The sequence below is a fragment of the Saccoglossus kowalevskii genome, chromosome 18, assembly GCF_978046115.1.
Source record: "Saccoglossus kowalevskii chromosome 18, keSacKowa6.1, whole genome shotgun sequence".
In the NCBI taxonomy this organism is placed as follows: Eukaryota; Metazoa; Hemichordata; class Enteropneusta; family Harrimaniidae; genus Saccoglossus; species Saccoglossus kowalevskii.
Window position 1 is genome coordinate 3,929,349 of NC_140658.1, and position 24,954 is coordinate 3,954,302.

Below are 24,954 nucleotides of genomic sequence, written 5' to 3' on the forward strand. Positions count from 1 at the left end.
CACACAATTACAAAAATGACAATAACATCACAATGTCGAAAAGCCCCAAAATGAAGCAGATTAGCAATGTAGGAGAGTGTGATACGGCTGAATGCTCACTTCTAAATGTACCAATCCGCCAGTTAGAAATATAAGCATATCATACGTTGTTTTCAAAATAGAGTCGTGAACCGCGTCTTGATTTAAATTGTAATTGTGATGTGAAACCTATAACCTATTTGCGATAACCCCCCCCCCTCCGAAAAAACAACAGATTTCATGTTATTCATTTACAATATGCCGGAGTACAATATTTGGACGACAGAGTACCATAATTTGACGATGCACACTCACACGTATAATTTACCATCTAATCACGGAACTATTGCATGTGATGCCGCTTCTGATGTTTAACGAGTTCAAATCATAAAGACGGACTTTGACATGTCCACAATAATCGCATTTCAAATGTGTTTTCATCTATTAAAAACTGTTTTGAAGAATTTATCTTGTTATAATGTGTGAATTTATCGCTGTCATTCGAGTTTAATTCTCGGTGGTTAGGGTGTTTGAAAGTTTGGCAAATTCTTTCCTGAAAAAAAACGATACTAATCTTATTATACATTTAACCTATAAAAGATACGATGTGTTACCCTTCGCCACATGTGAATTTATCAGTAGGCTACAATGTACAACCTTGCAAGGTGGTAGTTTAGTGTCATATAACAAGACAAGTCACAGTACGAATATGAGATAGACACCGCAATGTGTGTACGATGTTGTACAGGTTTATATACTGCACAGCAACTTATGGTCACGTATTTACTGTTTTATTTGTTGTTCATAAGACGTCTAATATACGTGTATGGATGAGTGTACTTCTCATTCTGTCAAATGTATGTACAAATTATTTTCATAGGGAGTCGGTTCTATCAGGGTGGGCATGGTCGCAAGAAAATCACAAATTGTCTTTCATACGAGAATGATTTTGAGCATATGCAATACCACGATCCAGTGTTCTTAGTATGTCCTTGTGTAGTGCGTCGGTATATTCAGTTTTGACATATCTCTGAATTACCGGGCCTATATGACGTACGGTTGCAGACCTGACAGCTCGCACTGATGTGAGAGCCGTAATACATCTCGCGAGACAACACTTACAATACACACCCCAGGCATATCGTGGCACCAGCAATATTACGCTGTATACTGCACTGTCTACAAATCATTACTATATTACGCAATTGTTCTTCTTTTCATTATCTGTAAGGTTTATCCGATATGACTCATCCGGGTCGATAACTTTTGTCAACAAAGGTCGTTCGGGGGCATTTTAAATAATAGCGAAAAGAGTGATTACTGTTCTTTTTGCCACAAAATTTGTGTCTATTGCATCCAGTACGAAATTTTATTTTGAACAGAAATATAATATTCGTCTGAATTTTCTAAATAATTCGTGACAACCACAAATACCCATCTTATACCTCGATAGAATTGTTTCACTATATGTACCCGAACGAAATTTTGCTGATGACACAATTTTTTTACTAGTACTATAGCAATCAAATAGTATATGACTCACAAATTATAATATTTATGGATGTTTTTGTGTGCGACTTTTTTGCATGGAGTTTCTGAGGAAAGACATTGAATACAAATCATATTAGAAAATTCAGATACATATCACGTGATTTTATACGATCTATTTGTAATGGGTATGTAATTGACATACATGTTTAATCACATTCAATAGATCGCAGCGTATGCTAAGTACGACACCCTTTGGAATACATGATTTGAAAACCGAGTGGGAGGCTTTCATTATTCAAAATCAATTAATTATTTTCATATTATCTGGACACTCAGATTTCTATCAGTTAATACTGATGTTGTGAAAGTGACATTATGCAATATATATTTCTGGTTTGATAAATCAACATTATAAACTGTGTTATTAATCATTCTTTTACAAAAAATGAATTTTATGAAGAGAGGAAATCACAAATTAGCTTGATACAAAGTGGGTTTTCAATGCATGAATTAGTGGAACAGAAAAGTGATATAAACTTCTCATGTAATGGATTTGTGAAATAATTCCTTGGTATGTACAACGTACGTAAGAGTTCATATTTAGAACATACATACATCAACACAAAATATATTAAAAACTGAAATATACATGATGTCAGCAATTTCAAATAAGACACATCACGTAGATGCATGTATGTTGTAGCCATGGTTACACTGTATCATTTTCGTATTGTACCTGTAACGTAATTTACCGTAATATAGAGATTACGTATTTAAATACAATACGTTGCAATAACACAAATACAATATTACAATGCTAACAAGCAATAACAGCCAAAAAATAATAAAACTAGCAAATTACATTTATAACTGTTTCAGTGTCAAATAAACTCATTTCAAAAAAACGACCAGCTGCCTCTAATTAAACTATCTTATTTCTATTTTTCTTTTTTTGCTACTTCCTCAGTTCTTCATCTTTATTGTGATTTTCTTTTTTCTGAGTCAATATCCAAATAAGGATACGATTATGCAATAAAGGTGATTATTACATGTATGAATCGAGATAACATTGATTATTGCTCACTCATATAAAATAAACAACGGAACTAAAATTATTGTCCATCGTACAATAAAAATACTTCTTTACCTATTTATAGCACGACATTGAACAGCGACTTTCACAGACTGACTTACAAATAATTAACATATTTTATAATTTCTGAACTGTATCAGTTACTTATATTCTCGTTACAAGAATACAATTATTTCCTATATATGATGATCAAGTATTGCCATCTATAAGTGCACTAGCTCTACCGTTGAGGGCTACATAAGCAGTAACGGTAAACCTACGCAGGAAGTTAAAATAAATAGCCACGGGATAATCCACATGGAATCGATACGTCTCAGCTTGGTGTGAATTCGTGTAATCTAGTTATACATAATTTGGTAAGTTGTTAAGCTTATTTAATATCTAACAATTGTAGCTTAGCGTATTCATCATATTGTGAAATCACTGTTTATAAATGTTCACAGCCGTTAGAAAGTCGTCAACAATGTACGCTGATCATCGAACTGTTGTTTGCAGACTGTGTTCGCTTCCAAGCTTGGCTCTTCGAAATGAACCAAACACACTATGTAGTCATTATGTGTAAGAGAGAGGTCCTGTTAAATCAGTCCTACTGTTTGACAACGACATCCCATATATTGCCTTCTGACTACACATATTTCAAATCATACATTATGAATGTTTAAGAGTAAGTTAATTATTTAAATTCCGAAATTGATTACATAAGTTATAGAATCTATCATTGGTAAATGCTATGGGGTAAAGATGCATGGTATCGGTAGTAAACATTCTACCGTCACCATGACAACACAAACGTATTGAATTTCTAAGATGCTAGCACATAGCAATAAAAACACATCTCAGCATGACTGATACACAAATGAAGAATTATCTTCAGAAGAAAAGAATCTATTTTATCAAACGCATTTCATTGATAATTGTCGTATACAAGCAATATATAGCGTATGAAATTGCAATGTAAGATGCAATGATTTAAGACAATAAAATTATTCACAGATGTGGTTATTTTATTATATGAATTATTTCCATAATTGCCTTTCAGCTATTACATAACCATATTATTAAAAGAAATTTGAAAAAGTTTGAAAACATTTATGCTTGCAACGTTTATTTATATGTATGCATATTTGAAGTTTAAATATATTGACTAGTATATAGCACACCAAATTACATATTAAGTGACCCTGATTCCCTATAGTTATACGCCTAGTGTATCGTTTCGGTAATGTCAACAAGATATTCAATATCACGTGCATTTATTATATCAACTATTGACCAATGTAATTGTACCATACATATTTATTTTAAATTCCACCTAATTTCAAAGATAGTTTTTATGTTACTAGTAATTTGAATTGTAGATAATATATACGTGTATCTTATTCATAGTGGATTATGCGATAACACAAGGCTGTTCAATATCATAAAAATCGGCTCGTGCAATAAGGTGTAACCATGGCTAAGTCGTGTGGTGATGTGCGGTTTGAGCTGAATTCCAATATTTTTGTTAATAATTATATGCTTTATAAGGAAGACCTTATTAAATTATAATTTGTCACTATTAAATATTAGTCTATGGAACATTAGGATTCATATAAATATATGACGTCCGTTGTAGATATGAATACTATTTAAATGACCAGTACAAACAACCAAAAACAATTATAAATATAAATTCAGTTTTAATATTCTTAATAAGTCAATTATGATACCTCTTGATTCTAGTGTTAACAAGGACGGTACAAGTTAATCGGCCTTGTTATGCGTACCTTATCTCTTTGTGCGAACACTGGTATACACTTTAACGCCGTGAGTGACTTTGTTGAACACAGGAGATACCGTGCAAGATGGTTATCTGCCACAGACATGCATCGCCATATTCAATTTCCAATAAGTCAAAGAATTTTTCACCTAAAACCGGTCTCAGTGATCACGATATAGTTGAATAAATACTAAACTTTGCAACAATGCGATAAACTCCAACACCTGAGAAGTCTGTTTGCGTTGACATTTCATGCTTTTCACAGTGGTAAGTCAATAAACTACTGAGCTCGCTGGTGATCAATTCTATCTCAGTATTTCTCGAAATCATTCCACAACTCAGTCGTGATGAAGTAATATGAATATTTCCATGACCGTATTTATATAATTTCCCATTGACCAACGAAGCATTGTTAATATCTAGCAATATCGGTAACTAAACTATATCCTGACTTGAAATATGTATATTCTACAACAAGTACGTCTTTTGTGTTTACAGTCACCAACGCGTTTTTATTTTCTTAACGTTATAATTTCATTGACACGTGTCTGTTGTGTTTGTCTTTTTATGTTCTATTAGAGTGACAGATGTTAGTTATAATGAACTAATAAAGTGAACATCTTCAATGTGTGCATTCCACCACGTTCCTATTCCCCGATGTATTGCTATATTCTGTAGAACCATCACTATTCACGTTTTCTATTAGTATAAACCCTATCAATATGCGGAGATGCGGATAATGTTTTTGTCAACACATGCATACGACTCATACACGGAATATACTATCGTTGGTCTCTGAGAGAATTGCTCAGCGTGTCAATTCATATGGACACACCAGCCTTATTAACTGCCTATATTGTGATTTACGGGTCTAACGAATAGTTTGCATTTACCCGTCATGCTCAGTCACCGAGTTGTTGATTGGATGCGCGTACACAGATTATTTCATGATATCTTCGCGGTGAAACTTCAGCTTCCGAGCATCCAGTGCATCTTGTGGTAATGCTGGTTTCATGTTACTGTTTTATTCTGCAGACGGCGATATGAACAACGTAATTATTATACTCTTAATTGGTAAGTATTGCCGCAGTATTTCATCTATATAACAATAATGAATATAATTAATAACGAAATCAACATCTTTGAGATGAACTGTATTGTTAATATGCGTTAAATACGCGTATGTTATTAACATGATAAAAGATATAAGGTGTCATATAGTTCTAATATTCAACAAATGGAGAACATTTATGACCGTGACGCTTGGGTTATCATGCGTGTATCAATATACAATATTTCTCATTCGAGGAGCAGGTTTCAATGTACCACTCACTTTAATAGTAAAAAACGTTTAGCGACATTGCTAATGCAGACTACTTTGAACTTCCCGGTTCCGCTACGCTCAAATCGGATACAAAATGCAGGAAATATGTATTCTAATGCAAGATTTAGTTTACTACGGGCGACAATATTCAAACTAAACGGCTGAAAATAAGAATTGTTAAGAGCACATAATAACGTTGAGGTTTGATCAGTGGTAATATATGTTTTATATATTTATACTAGACTGGAATGGTCAATTTTGTATAATAGTGTTTCATAAAAGATTTATACATTTACTGTATCCTTTGTAACAGCTTAACAATACGTAAAATAATAAACGATGTCCGTAAGCATGTATATTGTGACTTCATAAAACACAGTAGATTTACTGTTGCATGAATGCTGTATATTCATTAAAACCAATTTTGTTAACGGTGTACGGAATTTACATAATATACCGACGGTGTTTACACGTAGCCGTAAATGAAACGGTATTGGTTTAATAAGTGGCTTATTTCACTTAGTTACAATTGGTTGTATGGGAGGGGTGAAATATGAATACTTTTTCACGTTATGTTTCGTGAAATATAGATCTGTCAACGGTTAACGTATAACCCATGCAGCATAGAATGGTGTACAATACAGCGTAAAATGTAACACACACAGTTACAGTTATATGCTAACATTTAAAAAAGTTGACTATACCAATACCTTAACTGGTACTTGCAATCACGGTGAGCGTTTTTCGTTGACGGTTGGCAATCAATTGGTAATTCGATTGCGTGTGTGTGTGTGTATTTTGATATTACCCAATATGAGTTTCCGTCATTACGTTTTCCCATAATGTACGGTTTGTGATTTCACAGTTTTCTGGGAAATATGTTTGCAATATTCATTTGAAATTGTAAACATGATGACGACCCTAACAATAAACCTATGCCTTTATGAAATCATATAAGGGCGAATCATAGTGATTTTTCTGTTTCCCATTTCAGTGACTGCATGCAGTGCTACGACTGAACGTGAACAAAGTGTATTTAGAATTGTAAGTAACGCTTCATTCATAGCATACTTAGCACACAGCACATCTATGTAAGCACCTATCTTTATATATATGTTTCCTTCCTGTTCAATGCGATATTTTATAATAAATGCATGTTTTGATGTAATACGTTGACAGCAATTTCAAGTCATACTTACTGTTACGGCGTGCAATTCCGTATAATCAGATTCAAGGTTGGTTTTTCAAGGCGTGCCAAATAAAGTGTGTAAATATCAAAAATACATATGGCAATATTCGCATATACAGTATCCATGGTGACACATCTCCATTATATATATCAACATTAAAACACAGCATGGACACTGAAAGAAGTCGTGTTTTACTATAGTAGTAACAAAACACAGACAGACAAATCTTTAAATTCAATTAGTCCGCTTAGAAGGCTGTAGATACCTGTGGTATTGGAACAAACACTCGCCATTATGTCTCAATTCAATTTAAAGTAATATACTAAGATCTAGAGTGATTTACTTTTATACTGAGCGTGATATTTTTGTGTGTGGTTACTTTAATCCAATCTAGCAGTATGTGCACTGTAATAAGCTGGATTAGCCTTAGTACATTAGTCAACCACTATCGTATACTGATACGGTTGCCCCTGTTTTAAAACTTAGGAGCTTTTTACTTTCATGTTGCCATTCAATAAAGGGAATTCTCGCATAAGTAGATTTGCAGACAATTTATGACATCACTCACAATGTATGTTAGTAACATACATAGTGCATATGCATTATATGAATATTGCCAAACACGGAATACGTTTGTGTTTAAAACATGTCCAGTCATATCAATGATTTAATTCAGTTTAACAGTAAACATGTACTAATTATATGGTCGTGATTAGCACATAGCAATTTATTGTATGGTCGCTATTACAAATTGTTTTTAACATGGCTTGGGCCTTCTCGCAATTATCAACGTTTTTAACATGGCTTGGGCCTTCTCGCAATTATCAACGTTTTTAACATGGCTTGGGCCTTCTCGCAATTATCAACGTTTTTAACATGGCTTGGGCCTTCTCGCAATTATCAACGTTTTTAACATGGCTTGGGCCTTCTCGCAATTATCAACGTTTTTAACATGGCTTGGGCCTTCTCGCAATTATCAACGTTTTTAACATGGCTTGGGCCTTCTCGCAATTATCAACGTTTTTAACATGGCTTGGGCCTTCTCGCAATTATCAACGTTTTTAACATGGCTTGGGCCTTCTCGCAATTATCAACGTTTTTAACATGGCTTGGGCCTTCTCGCAATTATCAACGTTTTTAACATGGCTTGGGCCTTCTCGCAATTATCAACGTTTTTAACATGGCTTGGGCCTTCTCGCAATTATCAACGTTTTTAACATGGCTTGGGCCTTCTCGCAATTATCAACGTTTTATGTGTGTGTTATGATCATACTTACATACAATATGCATTTCAGAAACGAGGTACGCGAGGAACGGGACGAAAGAAAGTGTTTCCACCAACGCAACCGCCATTTGATCCAGTTGCAGAGGTAGAAAACAAAGTCCAAGTGAGTGTTAGCTCATTGATCATCAAAAACATTTTATGTATATACAAACTTGATGTATCCTGATTAACCAACTTTGGAATAAAAAATGGAATCGCCACTTTGTCAATAACTTTATTCTATATGTTAATATTAATTGTGACGTCATATAATACAACATGAAGTCATATGTACAATATATATATGCATACTAACAATCTGACAGAATAGTTCATGTGTTACAAACGTTTTTTGTTTGTTTTATAATAGAATCTGTTTGAAGTCATCTCAAAATTAATGGAACCTCAATCGCTAAAGGTACGTTTTGTTACGTTGTATTGCAAGGTGCTGTGTTGTGTTGTATGAAATCTAGTTGTCGATTTCGCAAGGAAGGCAGGTCAACGTCACGTGTCTATGATAATGCATTGGATCGCATATATTGTACAAACTACGGTATTCAGAGTTAATTCTACTACTAGTATATTAAGTTGGAAATACAAATTGCACATGACTTGAATACGTCTAAATAAATATTTTTCAAAATCTTAATAGTTTTGTATGACTTATACCGGTGTGTTGGCGAGACAGTATTGCGACATTTTTATTATGAACCACGTTGTGTCCATCTCTAATTTTGAATTTGTTATGATTCAATGACATTCCCAGACTGAGGAAGACAAGCTCATTGTGGCTAGGGCCGTGGAAGAACATATCACTACACTGTTTGTAGATAACACTGGTGATGCTCATATCCAATCACATTACGGCTATTCAAGTGAGTATATGTGCACGCTGTGTATATACAATTTTTGAATTGTGTACTATACTAACAGCGATTGCCACAGTTTATATGTTACGGTGTATGACGTAAACTTGACGAGATAGTGGAAAACACGTTGACGATTTTAGGTGCACGTGGCATGTAAGTGGATTATGTTAGATAAATGATATTTACTTTTATGCATTTTCATAAAATATACATTTTTAATAAACTTATACTTCTCATGTACACATACTAGACAGGACATCAACACGATTGAAATACACATACTAGGCAGGACATCAACACGATTGAAATACACATACTAGGCAGGACATCAACACGATTGAAATACAATGAATAATAACATCTGCAGTATTCAATCATGTTTACCTCTATTGTTTACGTCAGAAAGATGTACCATATGAGAATATTTTCATAGTGATATCACTTTTATATACACCTGAACAGAAACTCCATATTCCTCAAACGATGTAATATCTTCTACAATTGTAAAGTGTGATCTCGTTCTGTTTGCGTCTAGAAATTTAAACCTTGCTGTTTATAATAGACGATAAAAGAAGTATTTCCTAACATCTTTACATGCAGCGAATATTACCTGTGTTAATTTCAGATAAACATAACCGAAGATATGATGTGGTCAGCTTAAATCTTCAATCCTTAGCCTGATTTTTTTTACTATTTGTTGTTGTTGTTGTTGTTTTTGTTTTTTTTACAAAATCTAAATACTAGTACATTGAGTTTCAGCTGTGGATATAACAGTCATTCAGGTGTTCAACCAAAGTCAGTTATACGCAGAGTTTGGTGACTATTACCCGGTATCTCCAGCTGCAGCGACCACTGCCGTGCCAGGCGAGCTAACTACTGCTACGACACTGGAAGATACCATGACAACGGATGCGCCTCTTCTCAATACTATCGCCGTACCAGAGAGCGTCATTGAAAGCATAATCGGTAAGAGTGAGTTTGACTTATCTTAGACAGTGTGAATTTCAATGATTTGAAACACTGTCTCAACAGATTAGTTCAATCAAGGAAATATAGTTTTAAAATAATAAGCAACAATCGGGGTTTTAAAGTTAATTCAATTTTATAAGCGAACGATTGACAGTATAGTGGCTAAGGCGAAATTTGTTTAATAATTGCTGGAGCTGATTGCCACTGACTTCACCAGAGATGTACCGTCAAATTATCAGCACGCGTGGACTCAAATTACTCTTAATACTTAGGTGTAGTACGCCGTGTTTAGTCATGGTGACACTGAGTACCTCTGAGATATGCCCTATGAATGGGAATTGATTTACTAGATTAAGTGTTAATTTACGACGTGTGACACAGTGTGTTTGTAACCCAAAATACGGATTAATTTTAATCGCTCTCAATATCGAATTGCTTTTATCGTTGACAGGGTCAAAGGTGATATTTTCAGTGATTTATTATGTCAAAGAAGCTTTTTTAGAGAACACGACCGACGTATGGTAAGTGTGTTTTATTATTGAAATTTATTTGATGTAATTATGTAAATTTAGCAGACTGGTAAATCAGGTTTTGTCGACAATAAAGAATACTATGAATTCCACTTCTAGAGCATTACTCAATAATCACACAATTTTGATGTTGTCGTTTTTACAATAATATGTTCAACAATGGCCGAAAGATTATGAGCAGACTTTGCAGATATTAGACAATTGAAAACATAATCAGTGGTGTTATAACGTAAGCACGTTTCTCTTTGAGTAGTATGCTAGTAAGGTCTAACACATGATTTAATAATTTAATGTTGTACGCGTCGTCGCTATGTGACCAATGAACGATTTTAGATATCGGTTCATTTATTGCTGCCGGCGGCGGTCGAGAGACGACATGGATCTGAACTTTAGAAATCGTTGGCAAAATTCTCAGGCAATATTTTTTATTGGACAAATAAACACAAAATCTAAATTATGTTTTGGTTTAATATATTGAGCGAAAACATGCACGTTTAAACACAGGGCCACGCGTGTAAGTCACGTTAAATTAACAACTCGTATTGTCGTTAAACTGAAGTGCGGAAAAAGATGCATCCACGAACCAAAGTCAATTTATAGTTCGGACAAAATATTCACATCTTTTGTCTAAATAGACTATTGTCGGTTTCCTTGAAATGTGCTCATTATAGTCGTACTGACAAAATAATTACACACTTCCTGTCTATTGTGGCCAACATGGTCGTGAACAGGGAAACAGATTGAGTCTCTTGTGCCTTTCATTTATTTCAAAGAAAACGAAAAAAAATGAAGTTCAAAATTGAAGAACAAATAACCATATCATCCGTTCACACACTTTAACCAAACCTCATTAAAGATGTGGTATTATTAGTATGACAGGTGAGAGAGTTCAGCTGCTGTAACACTTCAAAATGTCCAAAACAGTTTCAGAATAGAAATGAAAAAAACGATATGACAACTTTTTAGACATCTCATCCAGGATTGTGTAAGCGACAAGTTGATTGTTTCAATTGATGTACTTTTAATAGATACTAGTGACACGCCACCCGTGACTACGGTTGTTACATTATATCCGTTAAATTATCTAAAAATAGAATGAATAGTGCATTTCCATACCATGCTACATTGGTCACATATACGGATGTACGTTGTGCCACATAAAAGAATCAGTAACTGTCAAGTGGTGCATACTAACGATACACTTGCTATAACCATAAGTGTTGTAATCGCGTGGAAATTGAATCCAGTCTAGGAGATTATCTGTCATATCCTAGCCACGACCTGATTCAGCATAAATGTGACAAGTTTATGGCGTGGAATTCCTTGGTCAAACTGACTGGCAAACTAAGATAACCTAAGCCCATGAAGTGATGGAATGATTGGATTACATTAGATCACTTTCGACTTGTGTCTTTCTGAGATTTACACCAACACTTCTCTGCATTTGATCTGTACATCGATTAAATCCCTGACAACTAATCTGTCTTTCTTGATGTTCATTAAAACTGTGTAAATTTGCCGTAGTGGTAATCGTTTCACGGATGTGACAAACATTAACAAAAAGAAACTGGAAAATTGAAGGCGACAGCTCAACCTGGCTTTTTTCGATTTGCCGTATGGTACAAAATGCGTTGAATGTTTGTTGATTCTGTCTTGGAAACATATTTATAGGTATGCCTATGGATATTTACAGTTTAGTGGACCGCAGCCGTATCAGTGTTTAGTAAAAGATTCCTATATCTATAATCAAACGTGGTGATGTGTTTTATCGTATTTCGTTTAATATCACTGTGCAAGTGTATGATTAGACACGCGTGGCTGCATTCACGACTCATACAGCAACTAATTTAATTGAATCGATCAATGGGGCGAACATGTTTTAAAAGCTACCAGGTTAAATTATATGCCAAACTCTGGAGAGAAAAAATTGTGTTATAAATGTACATTTGGTTGATTGCAACCAAGGAAGTAACGCAGATATATCGTAGCAGTGGTTGCGGCATAGGTGGGCAGAGGGGGCGTCGCCGCTTTAAAATCAAGCTGCTCCCCTTTGTGCCAGCAAAATTTGCCCCTCTAAATGCAGAAAATAGCGTTTCAGAAGGTATAGATTTCACACATTTTAATGGTGAGCATGCTTCTCGGACCCCCCTAGAAAGGTCGCGCCTTGGGCGCGTCGGATGGTGAACAGATCTCGCCCTCCATGCAAAATTTTGTGCCGCCGCCTCTACGTAGGATCGTTGTCTCGCAATATGACTTCCGAACTAGAAATAACAACATTTAATCATACATACGTTATTCCACAAAAACGCTTCTGTCAGATAGTCTCAACTTCACTGTCACGTGGTAATACTGATTATAAAAAAAATGAAAAATTGACTATATTTGAAATGTTCATCAAAATTAAATTAAAACGAGCACAGTGACATATTCTAATGGATTATAAGAACACGAATAAGGAGTAGTGAGTCGGTATGGGCAGTAATAATGCAATGTGTAAATTCACGCGTACACATAAATTCACTCAAATACTCTAGTTGCCTGGTAATCACAGTGAAAGTTGGGCCGATGCAAAACATCTTGATATATGTATTACTCGTGCTATTGTTTATGAGGTACTTACTACCAGTAGTTGCTATCTCGAAATGAAAGTTGTTTTCATAGTCGTCTCTGAAAATAAAAAAATATATATACTCTAAATATCGAATAATGCAATGGAGCTTGTTCGATTTTGACATAACCACATTTACTATATCCCTATACGGCTAGCAACGAAATTATGGCTATAGGAGACGCGTCAGTTCATGGGACACGAATGATAACTTCCATACCTATATCCATTCGTACACGTGCTGATTTCATTACACCTTAACAATGTCAATATTTCGAAATCATAATGTCTGTGTAACTAGCATTAGTACGTGACGTCATAGGGTACATTTTACAAGCACCAATACGCGACATCATACGCATGCAGTAAAATAACTTGTTAAATAATTCTCGTCGTACAAGCCGTTAAGCAGAGAATGCTACCGAATATATTCACCTGTTTTCTTATATATAAAAATTATCTGGAACTATTACATAGTTACGAATACATAGAGGGTAAGGTTTAGTTGCACATCAATTAAGATCGTTACATTGACGCAGAATCGTCTAAAAATTAAATACACGCAGAGTTTCCCGAAAATTCGATGATTTTGGCGTTGTCATTTTGCGTCAAATTTAAAACGCCACTGTGATACACCTCATATATAAACACTGAGAAATGCATTTTTGCGCAAATATTCATCAGGTAGCAGGAATTGAAAAATCATCACGTTTCTATGCTAAGTCCTCCTTAATTAGCTGCGGTTGTAGTCACCTTTTTGAATAGACTAGATAGATACGAGAATAATTACGTATGTATGCCATTGTACAGCATACATATGCGACACAAATTGATGATGTACATGAAAACACGTGTCATTCATGAAGGGTCATGGTAAGTGTCATCCAATTACAATCTGGCTTCATGAAGTCACTATCTCTATATGAAGTAGGGGAAACTACTAAAAAAGCTACGTGTCAAATTTGAAAGCTTTTTTTTGCGGGGTTCTTAATCGTATTCCAACAGAAGAGCCCAATTAATATAGACGTCTATTCGCTACTTAATTACCATAGTGTAGAAATACAATTGATATATGGAAGAGAACGAAACATCAGATAAAAACAAATGCAAAAATTGGCGAATCAGTGTTAGTGAGATGTTCTAAAGCTTAGAGAACGAAATGTTTCGCTGTATAAGTATAAACTGTTTTCTCTTCAATTTGCTAAGAATTATTCTGGATATATTTCACTGTTATGTGTGTTTTTGCACTATATATTGACGAGTTAAAAAAAACTTTAAGAATATTTCTATTTCATTTGATAAGTATGCTGGTCAAACTGCACATTGATGTATACGTTAATATATAATATAGACACAAATGTGACAATATGCATAAATAAATTTGCGCATAAATATTTTTTGTACCAAAATTGGTGCCATACAATCGTCTCATGTGTGTACGTAAGTGAATGAAACGATGAACTATGAATTACAGTTTTGTACAATTTTTTTTTTAAATTCTAAATGGCTTCATTAAAATCGCTTGTATTTCCTGTTGTACGTGTACATTGCTACATCTCACAGAATTGATATTTCAATCGCATTCAGTTCTCGCTGGAGCAACTAATCAAAACTCACAACATAGTTTCTTGACGATCTCTCGTACGGCGCGCTCTAACTGGATGACAATATTGTCAGAATGCATGAACGCAATTCACAGCACAACTTCGTCTGTTGACCAGATGTAGTTAGATACGGTGTATAAACAGCAAGCATATCCACTCCATATTGGGTTGTATTAATGATACGAGACGTCCCACAGTCACAGTTGCCATGTAAACAAATTCGAACATCCCCTTTTTTAATTTGCAATTTATCATTTATTCTATATATGCAAATTTTATGGTTTGTTCATGCTACTCTATGTTAGATTACCGTGTAATTCAAACCATGTTATGCAATACACGTCTAGCTTTATATAAAGACAAGGATTCTGAAAAAATTGTAAAGATCTTTAGCACGATGTTATAGTAGAAAGCGAATACTTGAACTGCTGGATACCAATTTACAGTGAAACTCATTTCATCTGCTAAGTATATCAAATGTCTTAAGTATTGGGATCCAGTCAATTTGATACGGTAATAGCGTGAATCAGTTTTACGTGCACAAAGCAATGTCGCCTGGAATAATTACGAATTGAGTCGACGTCTCATATCAGTAATGTCGTAAATCTTCTGATTATATGTCACTCATAGTGGAGTACATGTTACACATAGTACTACATAAGTTATTTGGATCATAGTTTGTTTATTTCATAACAACTTACAAATCCATTATGTTGCTGTGTGTTTTACTATACCCCCAATTATAAGGATTACAGTATTGTAGGAATTTAATAATAATATATATTAAATACAAATCAAAATCCTTCTTCAGGTGCGTGAACTGGGTCACCCTATCACAACATTTTGAAACAATAATAATTATTTGTTTTCATCCCTAGAGTTTGGTTATTTCAAAATAATTTATACACCCTTTGAATGTATTTTCCCGACCTCAATTCAGTTCAAATATTTTCACATTTTGGCGGCAAATTGTCACTTAATGTCATCACCATGCTGTACCATATAGATAATATATTGCTTTTAGTTGTTAGTCAAAAGGCCTGTCAAATTGTATCAACATTTCATATGGGAAGAAGAAGACTACACAAAATCATTTCGGCGGCACAGGGCAGAACTGGCGCCCGCAGAATTAATAACAGTTTCTATCGTTTGTAAGTGGTACATACAATAGCAAATGACGATGTACTCCATTACACGTTTGCTGTTTTATTCATCTCACTGAATGCTTTCTTTAATGAATAGTTGTGTGAGTGGCGATCATATTTTCAATAAGTTGTCACAAAATACAACTTAAATTTTGTACGGACACGCTAAAATAATATATATTGAGTTATGATATAAACGTATTCCAGTTTCAAAAAATCTCCAAATTATGAATAATTATTTACATTGATGATTATATGCGATATTCGTTGTTGAAATACTGACGTTATATTATCAAATGCAAAACCCTTACACAATGGATATTTGTTCAGTATCATGACGTACTGAATGATTTGCGTAGGATTAGAGTGAGTTATAAAGTATAAACACCTGCAGTGTATTGAGTGACTGACAACACTGCAATCTGAGGTTTATTTATGGTCAACAATAATCTACACTCGTACTATAATAATGGTGAGGGGAAGCGTTGTTTTATTAGCTCTGTTATTAACCTTACTCATGGGTCTACTTAACCTGAGTGCCTATACCCTTGGGTGTAAATATGATTGCAGTATTCTCAGAATTTATTATTTTTACTGCATAATTTGTCTGACTAGTTTTATCAAGTGTTTTTCAGAAGCAATGTGAAGTCGCAAAAACACATACATGAACCTATCCAATATACATATACGTTGGTTTGCTCATATAGTTGTCGCGAAAACTAATTTGAAGTTTCATCGCGTAGCAATTGCCGACACAGTGAAGTGTAATGGAATGTAAATTCTCATTACTTCGCGTGAATGTCATGTCAATTGAGCTTTTCACAAATACTAACCCCAATTATACATAATATCGAGCAATTCAAGTTTGTTGGTAAAAAGATGACACCAATTGGGCTAAGACGATGGGTGGTTACTAAACGCACATATATTTTCTACTGGGAGCAGATGTACAACACTTATTTTATACGTTTAATACATTGATATTGAGCTCATTCAATTCTAAAATTGTAAAATAGAATATTGTAAATATGTAAGTTTCAGACTTACAACGCACTCAGATGATTCACATTGCTCCATGATAAAATAAGACTTTAAAAGTTAAACGGTGTGCCACATGTCGATCTTCAAGTAGGGGGGATACAATGTTTTTTAGTTATCAAGCAGCCAGCACATTTTAAGGCATACATGTGTGACGTTTCTCACGCAGAATATTTGTTTTAAAATAATACAAATACGATGTGGACATGACTGAAGGGTGTTAGCCCCAAAACAATTCCAATCATACATTTGGAATTCTCTCAGCTTACACGTATTACACAGGTAGTTGTTCGTCATTGGCACCTTTGCAAAAATCACTAGTAGGCAAGAGTGTTAAACTGACTAATATACATTTTATTTCACTTAATTGTCGTGAAATCCAAGCCGATATAGCGAAACATTGTCCGATTATAACAGGCGTTTTGAATCAGCTGGCATGTCAATAATTCAGGTCGCATGAAATCGCATGACTTGGACATACAACTCATGTATTGACATTTGGTGTCCCCGGGGCTTGGCCGCAGTCCAGATACATATTATATATTAAATGCTAATATCCGTCAGAGTGAAGACCGAATCACATCACCTTCATTGCCCCGATCATTTAATACAAAACAATAAACTATACATAGTACGTTTTCAATTACTCACACATGCTCAAAAGATATCTACATATTGATGTTCTGAATAAGTTACCCAAAACTTTAAAGATACAGAAAGATTGTTATTATTTGATACTTCATATTGATAACTGCATTGGGCAATGATTTATTATAACCTGAAAACATCTGAGTATTTGTTCGATGAAACAATGACATTCTCTAATACGCATGCGCACTGGTTGTTTTGGTACGTACAATAACAATAACTACACGTGCGTATTAATAGTTTTGAATTTTTATTAAACTAATGTTTTTGCGTATCATGTGAACGCGAGAGTTTTTGCTTCAGGATAAACCATATCCCGATTTAATTTACAGTATCGAACAATATTAAAAACAAATATTTCTTTTTCCTGCATATTGCATGTTTAAATCAGTAATATTACCGTTACGACTTCAAGTAAAATGTTTCACCGTATACATTAACAACATGTCATTGTATATTTCACAGTCATGTAGACGAGAAACCACAGAATGAGCATACGACATTGGTGATGAATTCCGGAGTACTGTCATGTCAGCTTTGGATTGACGGTGTGCATAGATCAATTCCTGTGGAATTCCTACTCCAACATCAACAGGTTGGTTGTGCTGAACTTTCATTTAGTATACGGTAACCTGTTCATATTGTATTGTATACTATAGATTGTGAATTCAAGTTAATCGCCTGGTTATTTATACTCTGCAAACTAAGGTGAAATGCGTTATATTTACATATTCATCGTACCGTACTATATTATTGCCAGACACGCGATGTCATACCATGAAGTCTATAATACCGTATTTGTGGTTAGGCAATCTTGTTGTAAACTCTACACCAAAACACAGTGTGTTCCCATGGATTACCAAGTCTGTGTCAATTTATTCAAAACAGTTAATATTAAAATAGTCATATTTATTTAAAACGTCACGTGTAAGACATTTACAATGTGTGTAATATACATTGTTTACACAAAATTATAACACACACTGAATGGCAACCACAGCGAATAAAATGGCTTGACTCAATATTTGTTAACGATGTATATAAGAGATAAAACAATCTGAATATACAAGATTCCTGTTAGCCAGAGCTATATGTATCATTTCTAAACATATCAAAGAAAACAATAATTTGTAATGATGTTGCTAGTGTATGTGAAACGGTTAGTACAACCACTGGGTTTATCATTAGTGTCCGTTCTCATATATATCACGTGATAACTCTAATTTACAATTGTCTTTACACATTTGTCAGTTGGCATACTTTTGACCCATTGTCTATTTTATGGAGCTATCTGAATTCAAATTGTATTATCTGTTAATATTTTAGGCGACATAACTAATTAATAAAGACCTAAATATCCCCCGCTTTTAATTGTTTTAGTATCCTTTTAAAACTCATCCATTGCATAGTGTATTTACAGTATACTACAATATTCACTCATTGCATAGTGTATTTATAATATACTACTGAAAACCATTTATATGTGTATTTGTATTACAGTCTCTAATTCCAAGATCTGATGAGATGTTCAGTACGGAAAGTACAAGAACAACGGTGATTGAGACAACGCTGACAAAGCAGCAGCCTCTGTGTAGTTTCTATGACTACGACGCAAGGTAAGTCTACTGAAATGACGTGGATTATTCATTACATGTGCTACACATGTATCAAGTATTACATGTTGAACTGTACATGTAAATGGACACTGTGTATGAATGCATTTTCTAGCAAATGGTTTTCAACATTTTTAGACAAATTGGTAGCAAGTAAAAGATACAGTGTAGAACATGTTCAGAAAAGTTTGATTTTACTGCTAGTGTAAACTGGGATATCGCATTTCTAGTTTCATGACTTTCATTGTACCAAGGATACTTGTACACGTGTATTAGAGCGTTGCAATCTGACAGAATATCGGGTTCTGAAACTACTCTGTTTATTAATGTGAAACATAATATCGTCATCTCATTTACAGTAATTCTCGTTAAATGTCGACACAAGTGGAAATCAGCGCAATACCACTGCATGCATCGCTATTGGTTTCACACGCATGTACCGATACTAATATCACTTGAGTGGTTATAACGAAGATTTATTAATTTGTATTGGCTAAACGTTACTAATTTGGCTAATTGTCATGTTTTTTTGTTTTAAAATTAAATTCCACAATCGATCGGTAGTAATAACCGAGTAGCTCCCGAAAATGTCAGCGTACAGTTACACCTCGCTTATCAATGTTACTCGTGGCAAATGATCAACGTTATTCGTATTATACAGCATATATTGTCTGTTCATCTTATTACAGAGTGTGGGAACAATTTGGTTGTAGCGTTGATTACGATGCGTCAAACAATGACCACACCAAGTGTCAATGTAATCACACCACTAATTTTGCCGTCCTTATGCAGATCAAAGAATTCACGGTAAGTGTAACTATAGCCTTATGTGTAATAATTAATTTATTCAATATTCCAAAAATTTGTTACAAAATCCTATGAAATGTTTGAAAGGCAGTGTGACGAAATCAGTGGACATTTTCATTACTTAATATCTAACTTGTGTTATCTAACACTATATGTCTTGTTTGCGAAGGCCATTTGTGTTTGACTCGTATCTATGAGTGATCACTCAGAAAGGCAGACCACATGACAATTTTAACATTGAAAATACTATTGCAAGTTAAGGAGTACTAAATAAAACAATTCCCTTAGTTGAGTAACAATATAGAACCATAAATTCTGAAACAGAATGGTTGCTAAGATACTCAAACTGCTTCAATAAAATATATGCACAATGTCAGGCTCATCTAAATTCACACAAACAGCCGTAGTTATATTTGATGTGCTTGCCTAATGGTCACATAATTAAAAATACGTCTTTCACGTTGTCACTTTCGGTCTATGTTAAAGAGTCAAATACGATAGGCAAATTAACGAAATGTAAAATCAATGCGTTTTGACATGTGTCAGTATTCATTCGTGATGCCATAATAGGTCTTGAAATGGAATTATATGTTGTAATTTAATATTATTTGATGATTATTGCGATTCGGCATGATTAACAAGGGCGCCAGAGACCGTAAATGTGTGCTGTTCACATTATAATACATGTATATCCCCGAATTATAAGATGTTACCTGATTGGCTACTCAACTCGACCATCTAACAGTTAGACCAATCAGAGAGCAGTTTATCTGTCAACATTTTTTGTCGATGTATCAAATTCTGCTTTGATTCAACTACTGGTTTGTAGCTTGTATGCGAAGCGTCTAGGTCCAAATATTACCGTCACTAAAGCTTAATAGAGGGTATGTCAGCTTGGCATGTCCGTTAATTCATGCTAGAGATTACTGTGCATTCTATGCACGACAACAGCTCCTAAAACACGTCTCCTCACCAAATTGAATTAAAGAAGTAACGAGTCGATACAGGTAGTCTTATATCACGGACATGACAGGAAGACTGTGGGGCCATTAATCCAAAATACCAACACGTGCAACATACGGTGATAGGTGATCACGCAGTCCTCGCCAATAATATTTTACGGAGACTTTCGACGTTTAAATCTGGCGAGATTTCACGAGATATGATTCAATCAGAGTTTCCCCTAGGTGATCCAGTGTTGGCAACAATTGCGTTAACAACGGGTTTAGCAACAAACACAACCGAGCATGAAAATAAAAATGAATTCTTCCAGGTATCACTAGAGAGATGCTCGCACTGCACAGACATCCATGCATTGCTATCAATTCTTCCAGGTATCACTAGAGAGATGCTCGCACTGCACAGACATCCATGCATTGCTATCAATTCTTCCAGGTATCACTAGAGAGATGCTCGCACTGCACAGACATCCATGCATTGCTATGAATTCTTCCAGGTATCACTAGAGAGATGCTCGCACTGCACAGACATCCATGCATTGCTATGAATTCTTCCAGGTATCACTAGAGAGATGCTCGCACTGCACAGACATCCATGCATTGCTATCAATTCTTCCAGGTATCACTAGAGAGATGCTCGCACTGCACAGACATCCATGCATTGCTATCAATTCTTCCAGGTATCACTAGAGAGATGCTCGCACTGCACAGACATCCATGCATTGCTATCAATTCTTCCAGGTATCACTAGAGAGATGCTCGCACTGCACAGACATCCATGCATTGTTATCAATTCTTCCAGGTATCACTAGAGAGATGCTCGCACTGCACAGACATCCATGCATTGCTATCAATTCTTCCAGGTATCACTAGAGAGATGCTCGCACTGCACAGACATCCATGCATTGCTATCAATTATTTACACTATATGTACTGGTAGTATACATTTAGTAATGATAAACAGAGATTACAGTTTAATACTTCCACGCTTGATGTCCTGTAACGGACGCGCATGGTCACGCCAATGACAACATATATGACTGCACATGTATCAAGCCGCCATTATAATTCTTAGCCCGATTATTGTGTATGCGTGCGTCGGTGGTGGTGGTGGGGGAGGGGCTGTGTGGTCAACTGTTTTAGCAGTAGTCATCGACGCACACCAGTCGCAAATGCGGAAAATCCATGAATAGATGTCGTCATCAATCAGGAAGACCCTTCAAGAAGTTTTCAAAAGAACAGCGAATTGAAGAAAACAGGCTGAACACAAGTTCACAGAGACATTTTGGGATGAGCTAAAATTCAGAGAGAAATAGTGACAACGACTTGAGTGTTCGGGGTTGCTTTGGTTGCCATGATAACGAATAACAATGGAGAATGAATGGTAACCATCTACGGAAATTAAACTATGTGGTAACTGTCACAGACGAAACAGTGGTATTGAACAATTCATTAGCCTGCTTGCCAGAACACTTTATATGATTCTTTGGTTTGCGAATAATGATTTCTGATTTGTGAAATAATAGATCGATTCATTTGTGAGAGTTATGTACACAAATTTTACATGTAAAATTTCCATCACGTCGAAACTGCAATAGTCAACAATTATCGGCGTGGTGAGGTGGTCAGTGGGAAATGAAAGTGCCGTCGTCGCCGCAAAGCACGTGCTCGTACTTTGTATATACAAACAATGTATTTAAGGCAGTTCGCAATGAATTCAAATGTGTCACTACTGAGCATGTCACTGCACATTTGTGCAATGCATTATGGGAATATCCCATTGTATGTGATGGGAATATAATATCACACTGAAAACTCACTGAGAATGTCATTTTTAAAATATGTGGGATTTATATCAACTATATGACATTTTAATCCCATGGTACCGAGAAAAAATTGAGATACGAAGAAATAATCTCATAATAAAAGTCAGCAAAATTGCAAATTCTGACCCATGTCCATAACATTTCGGGAATTTTGTTTCATGAAAAATTGACACTGACCCAAATGTGTATTTTTTCATATCATAATAATAAAAGTGAAAAGATTATGGCATTTTTTCCTATCGGCTCAAACATTACGTAGAACCATACCGAACAACGTGCAGCTTTCCATGTGAACAGTCTTCGTTGAAATATGCGGTTTCATTTCGGATTAACTCGATTACGCTAATATGTTTTATTTTATTTTGTTATAAGTTATAATGAAAATATGTCTTTCAAACAATGCAAAACTGTAAATTATATGTGCAAACACGGAGGAATATAGTTGATGGTTACGTTATTCATTGCAAGGTGCTAACCCCGAGTGTGTTGCACTCCATAATGCGCAGTTCCACCTTAACAATTCTGTTTTAAAGAATTCTTGACAGACTGATTATTCATTATGCATTCACCCGAAACCATTCACGTTCGTGAGATGCATACGGTAATCTCCTAATATTATTGGTACATTCGTAGACAAATAAATACAGGTACAAGCACTGTCCGCCGCGATTCAATATTCGCCAGCACGCCTGTCTAACGATACATTGTAATTTGGCTGTGTGAGCAAAGCATGGCAGAGTTTATTCACTACAAACATCATAGCAAATATGAGTTGTAATCCAAATGCCATTGTACACATCGGGATTTTACTGGCATTCATAAATTCTGTATTAACTTACATACTTTCCTCATTAGTGATTTTTGAAAACTTCATATTGTAGATAAATTAGGCTATTCAGGGTATGCATGGAAACAGTGTTGCCATTATACAAAGCTATGCACTCATTGTAGCTCAACAATCAGAACTCATTGCTAAATATAGTATACACCGCTGTTCGCACAACAGTGAACGACCATTGCCGTGGATTGACATTTATGAAAACTCATTAACGTTAAATTACTGTTTCACCTATTGTATCACCTTGTATGACAGCGACTTTGAACTTTAGTAGGGACCTTTATGATATCGACGAAACTAATTATTGGTATTAGAATCTAGTAATCTTAGTTTTTCAACGTCTTTATAAAATGTATAAATAAAACTTTTCTCTGTCAACGTCACCCGGTCGTTTATGGTGATATGTCATATATGGTCTGTATTAATCCGCGTAATGACGTCAGCTATGTGCATATATTCTTAGTTACCGATACATGATTGTTTTCATTTGATTCTTATTACAATTTAATTCATGCTTTCTGATAGCTCATACACTATTACACGTGCTATGGTATTGCAATAATACTTGTATATGAGCTAATGGCAACTTTCTAATTAACTTGAATGAAACAAAAAAACAGAGATTTCTGAGTTAAGCAAACAGCGTTGCGGGGGATTGAGGGTAAAACAATATAATATTTATTTGATTATTACTAAGTGAAATTAAAGGGCGTGTGTTCGAATTTCATGAAAATTAACAATGTATTTCACACGCGTTGTGTAAGTTTCTATGAGTCCCATATCGAACAGAACGCGGCACGACGAGCACCACCCTTTAAAGGGGAACCTGCCAAACCTAGGAATTATGGGACACTATTCTTTATGTTGTTTACAATTTTAATCTATATTTTGTTATCATTGTAATTTTATTCCAGAAAGCAAATTTTTTGTAAGATTAGATTTAAATGAAGATGTCCCTTTAACGAAATTAGTAAAACAGTGATTACAGGCCAGTGTTACAAGTAATACAAACTGAGATACGTATTCCATTTTATTTCAAGTACAGATTGTTCGAATTATTTAAAAGGCGAAATAAACTACGACGCACAGTTCTCATGGAAACCGAGAACTTCTGCATGATATATTTGGTAATCGTTTCCTACATAACTAATCAAAAGTATTAGAACATCTCGCTAAAATCATGATTAATTTTGTGTTTTCCTGAAAAGTACTATGATTCCATGTCACGGTAATAAATACCATACACATATAACCACGTGACATAAGCCTGCCAAGTCACTAAACACATCAGCAACTAGCCGAACAACAATTTATGTTTATGGAAACAAAACGACACACAATTAATAACACTTCTTCGCGTT

The 24,954-nt window shown here is 34.9% G+C and overlaps 1 protein-coding gene across 1 annotated transcript in view; it reads left to right on the forward strand.

Moving 5' to 3' along the window:
- Positions 1-24,954, forward strand: part of LOC144363074 (adhesion G protein-coupled receptor L2-like) — a 41,919-nt gene that overhangs the window by 7,052 nt on the left and 9,913 nt on the right. Inside the window, exons 2-9 of the mRNA XM_085493297.1 lie at positions 8,171-8,263; positions 8,510-8,557; positions 8,906-9,014; positions 9,768-9,974; positions 10,429-10,498; positions 18,016-18,145; positions 19,051-19,166; positions 19,853-19,970. Of these exons, the coding sequence (XP_085349423.1) occupies positions 8,171-8,263; positions 8,510-8,557; positions 8,906-9,014; positions 9,768-9,974; positions 10,429-10,498; positions 18,016-18,145; positions 19,051-19,166; positions 19,853-19,970 (891 nt within the window). The remainder of the gene's footprint in view (positions 1-8,170; positions 8,264-8,509; positions 8,558-8,905; positions 9,015-9,767; positions 9,975-10,428; positions 10,499-18,015; positions 18,146-19,050; positions 19,167-19,852; positions 19,971-24,954) is intronic.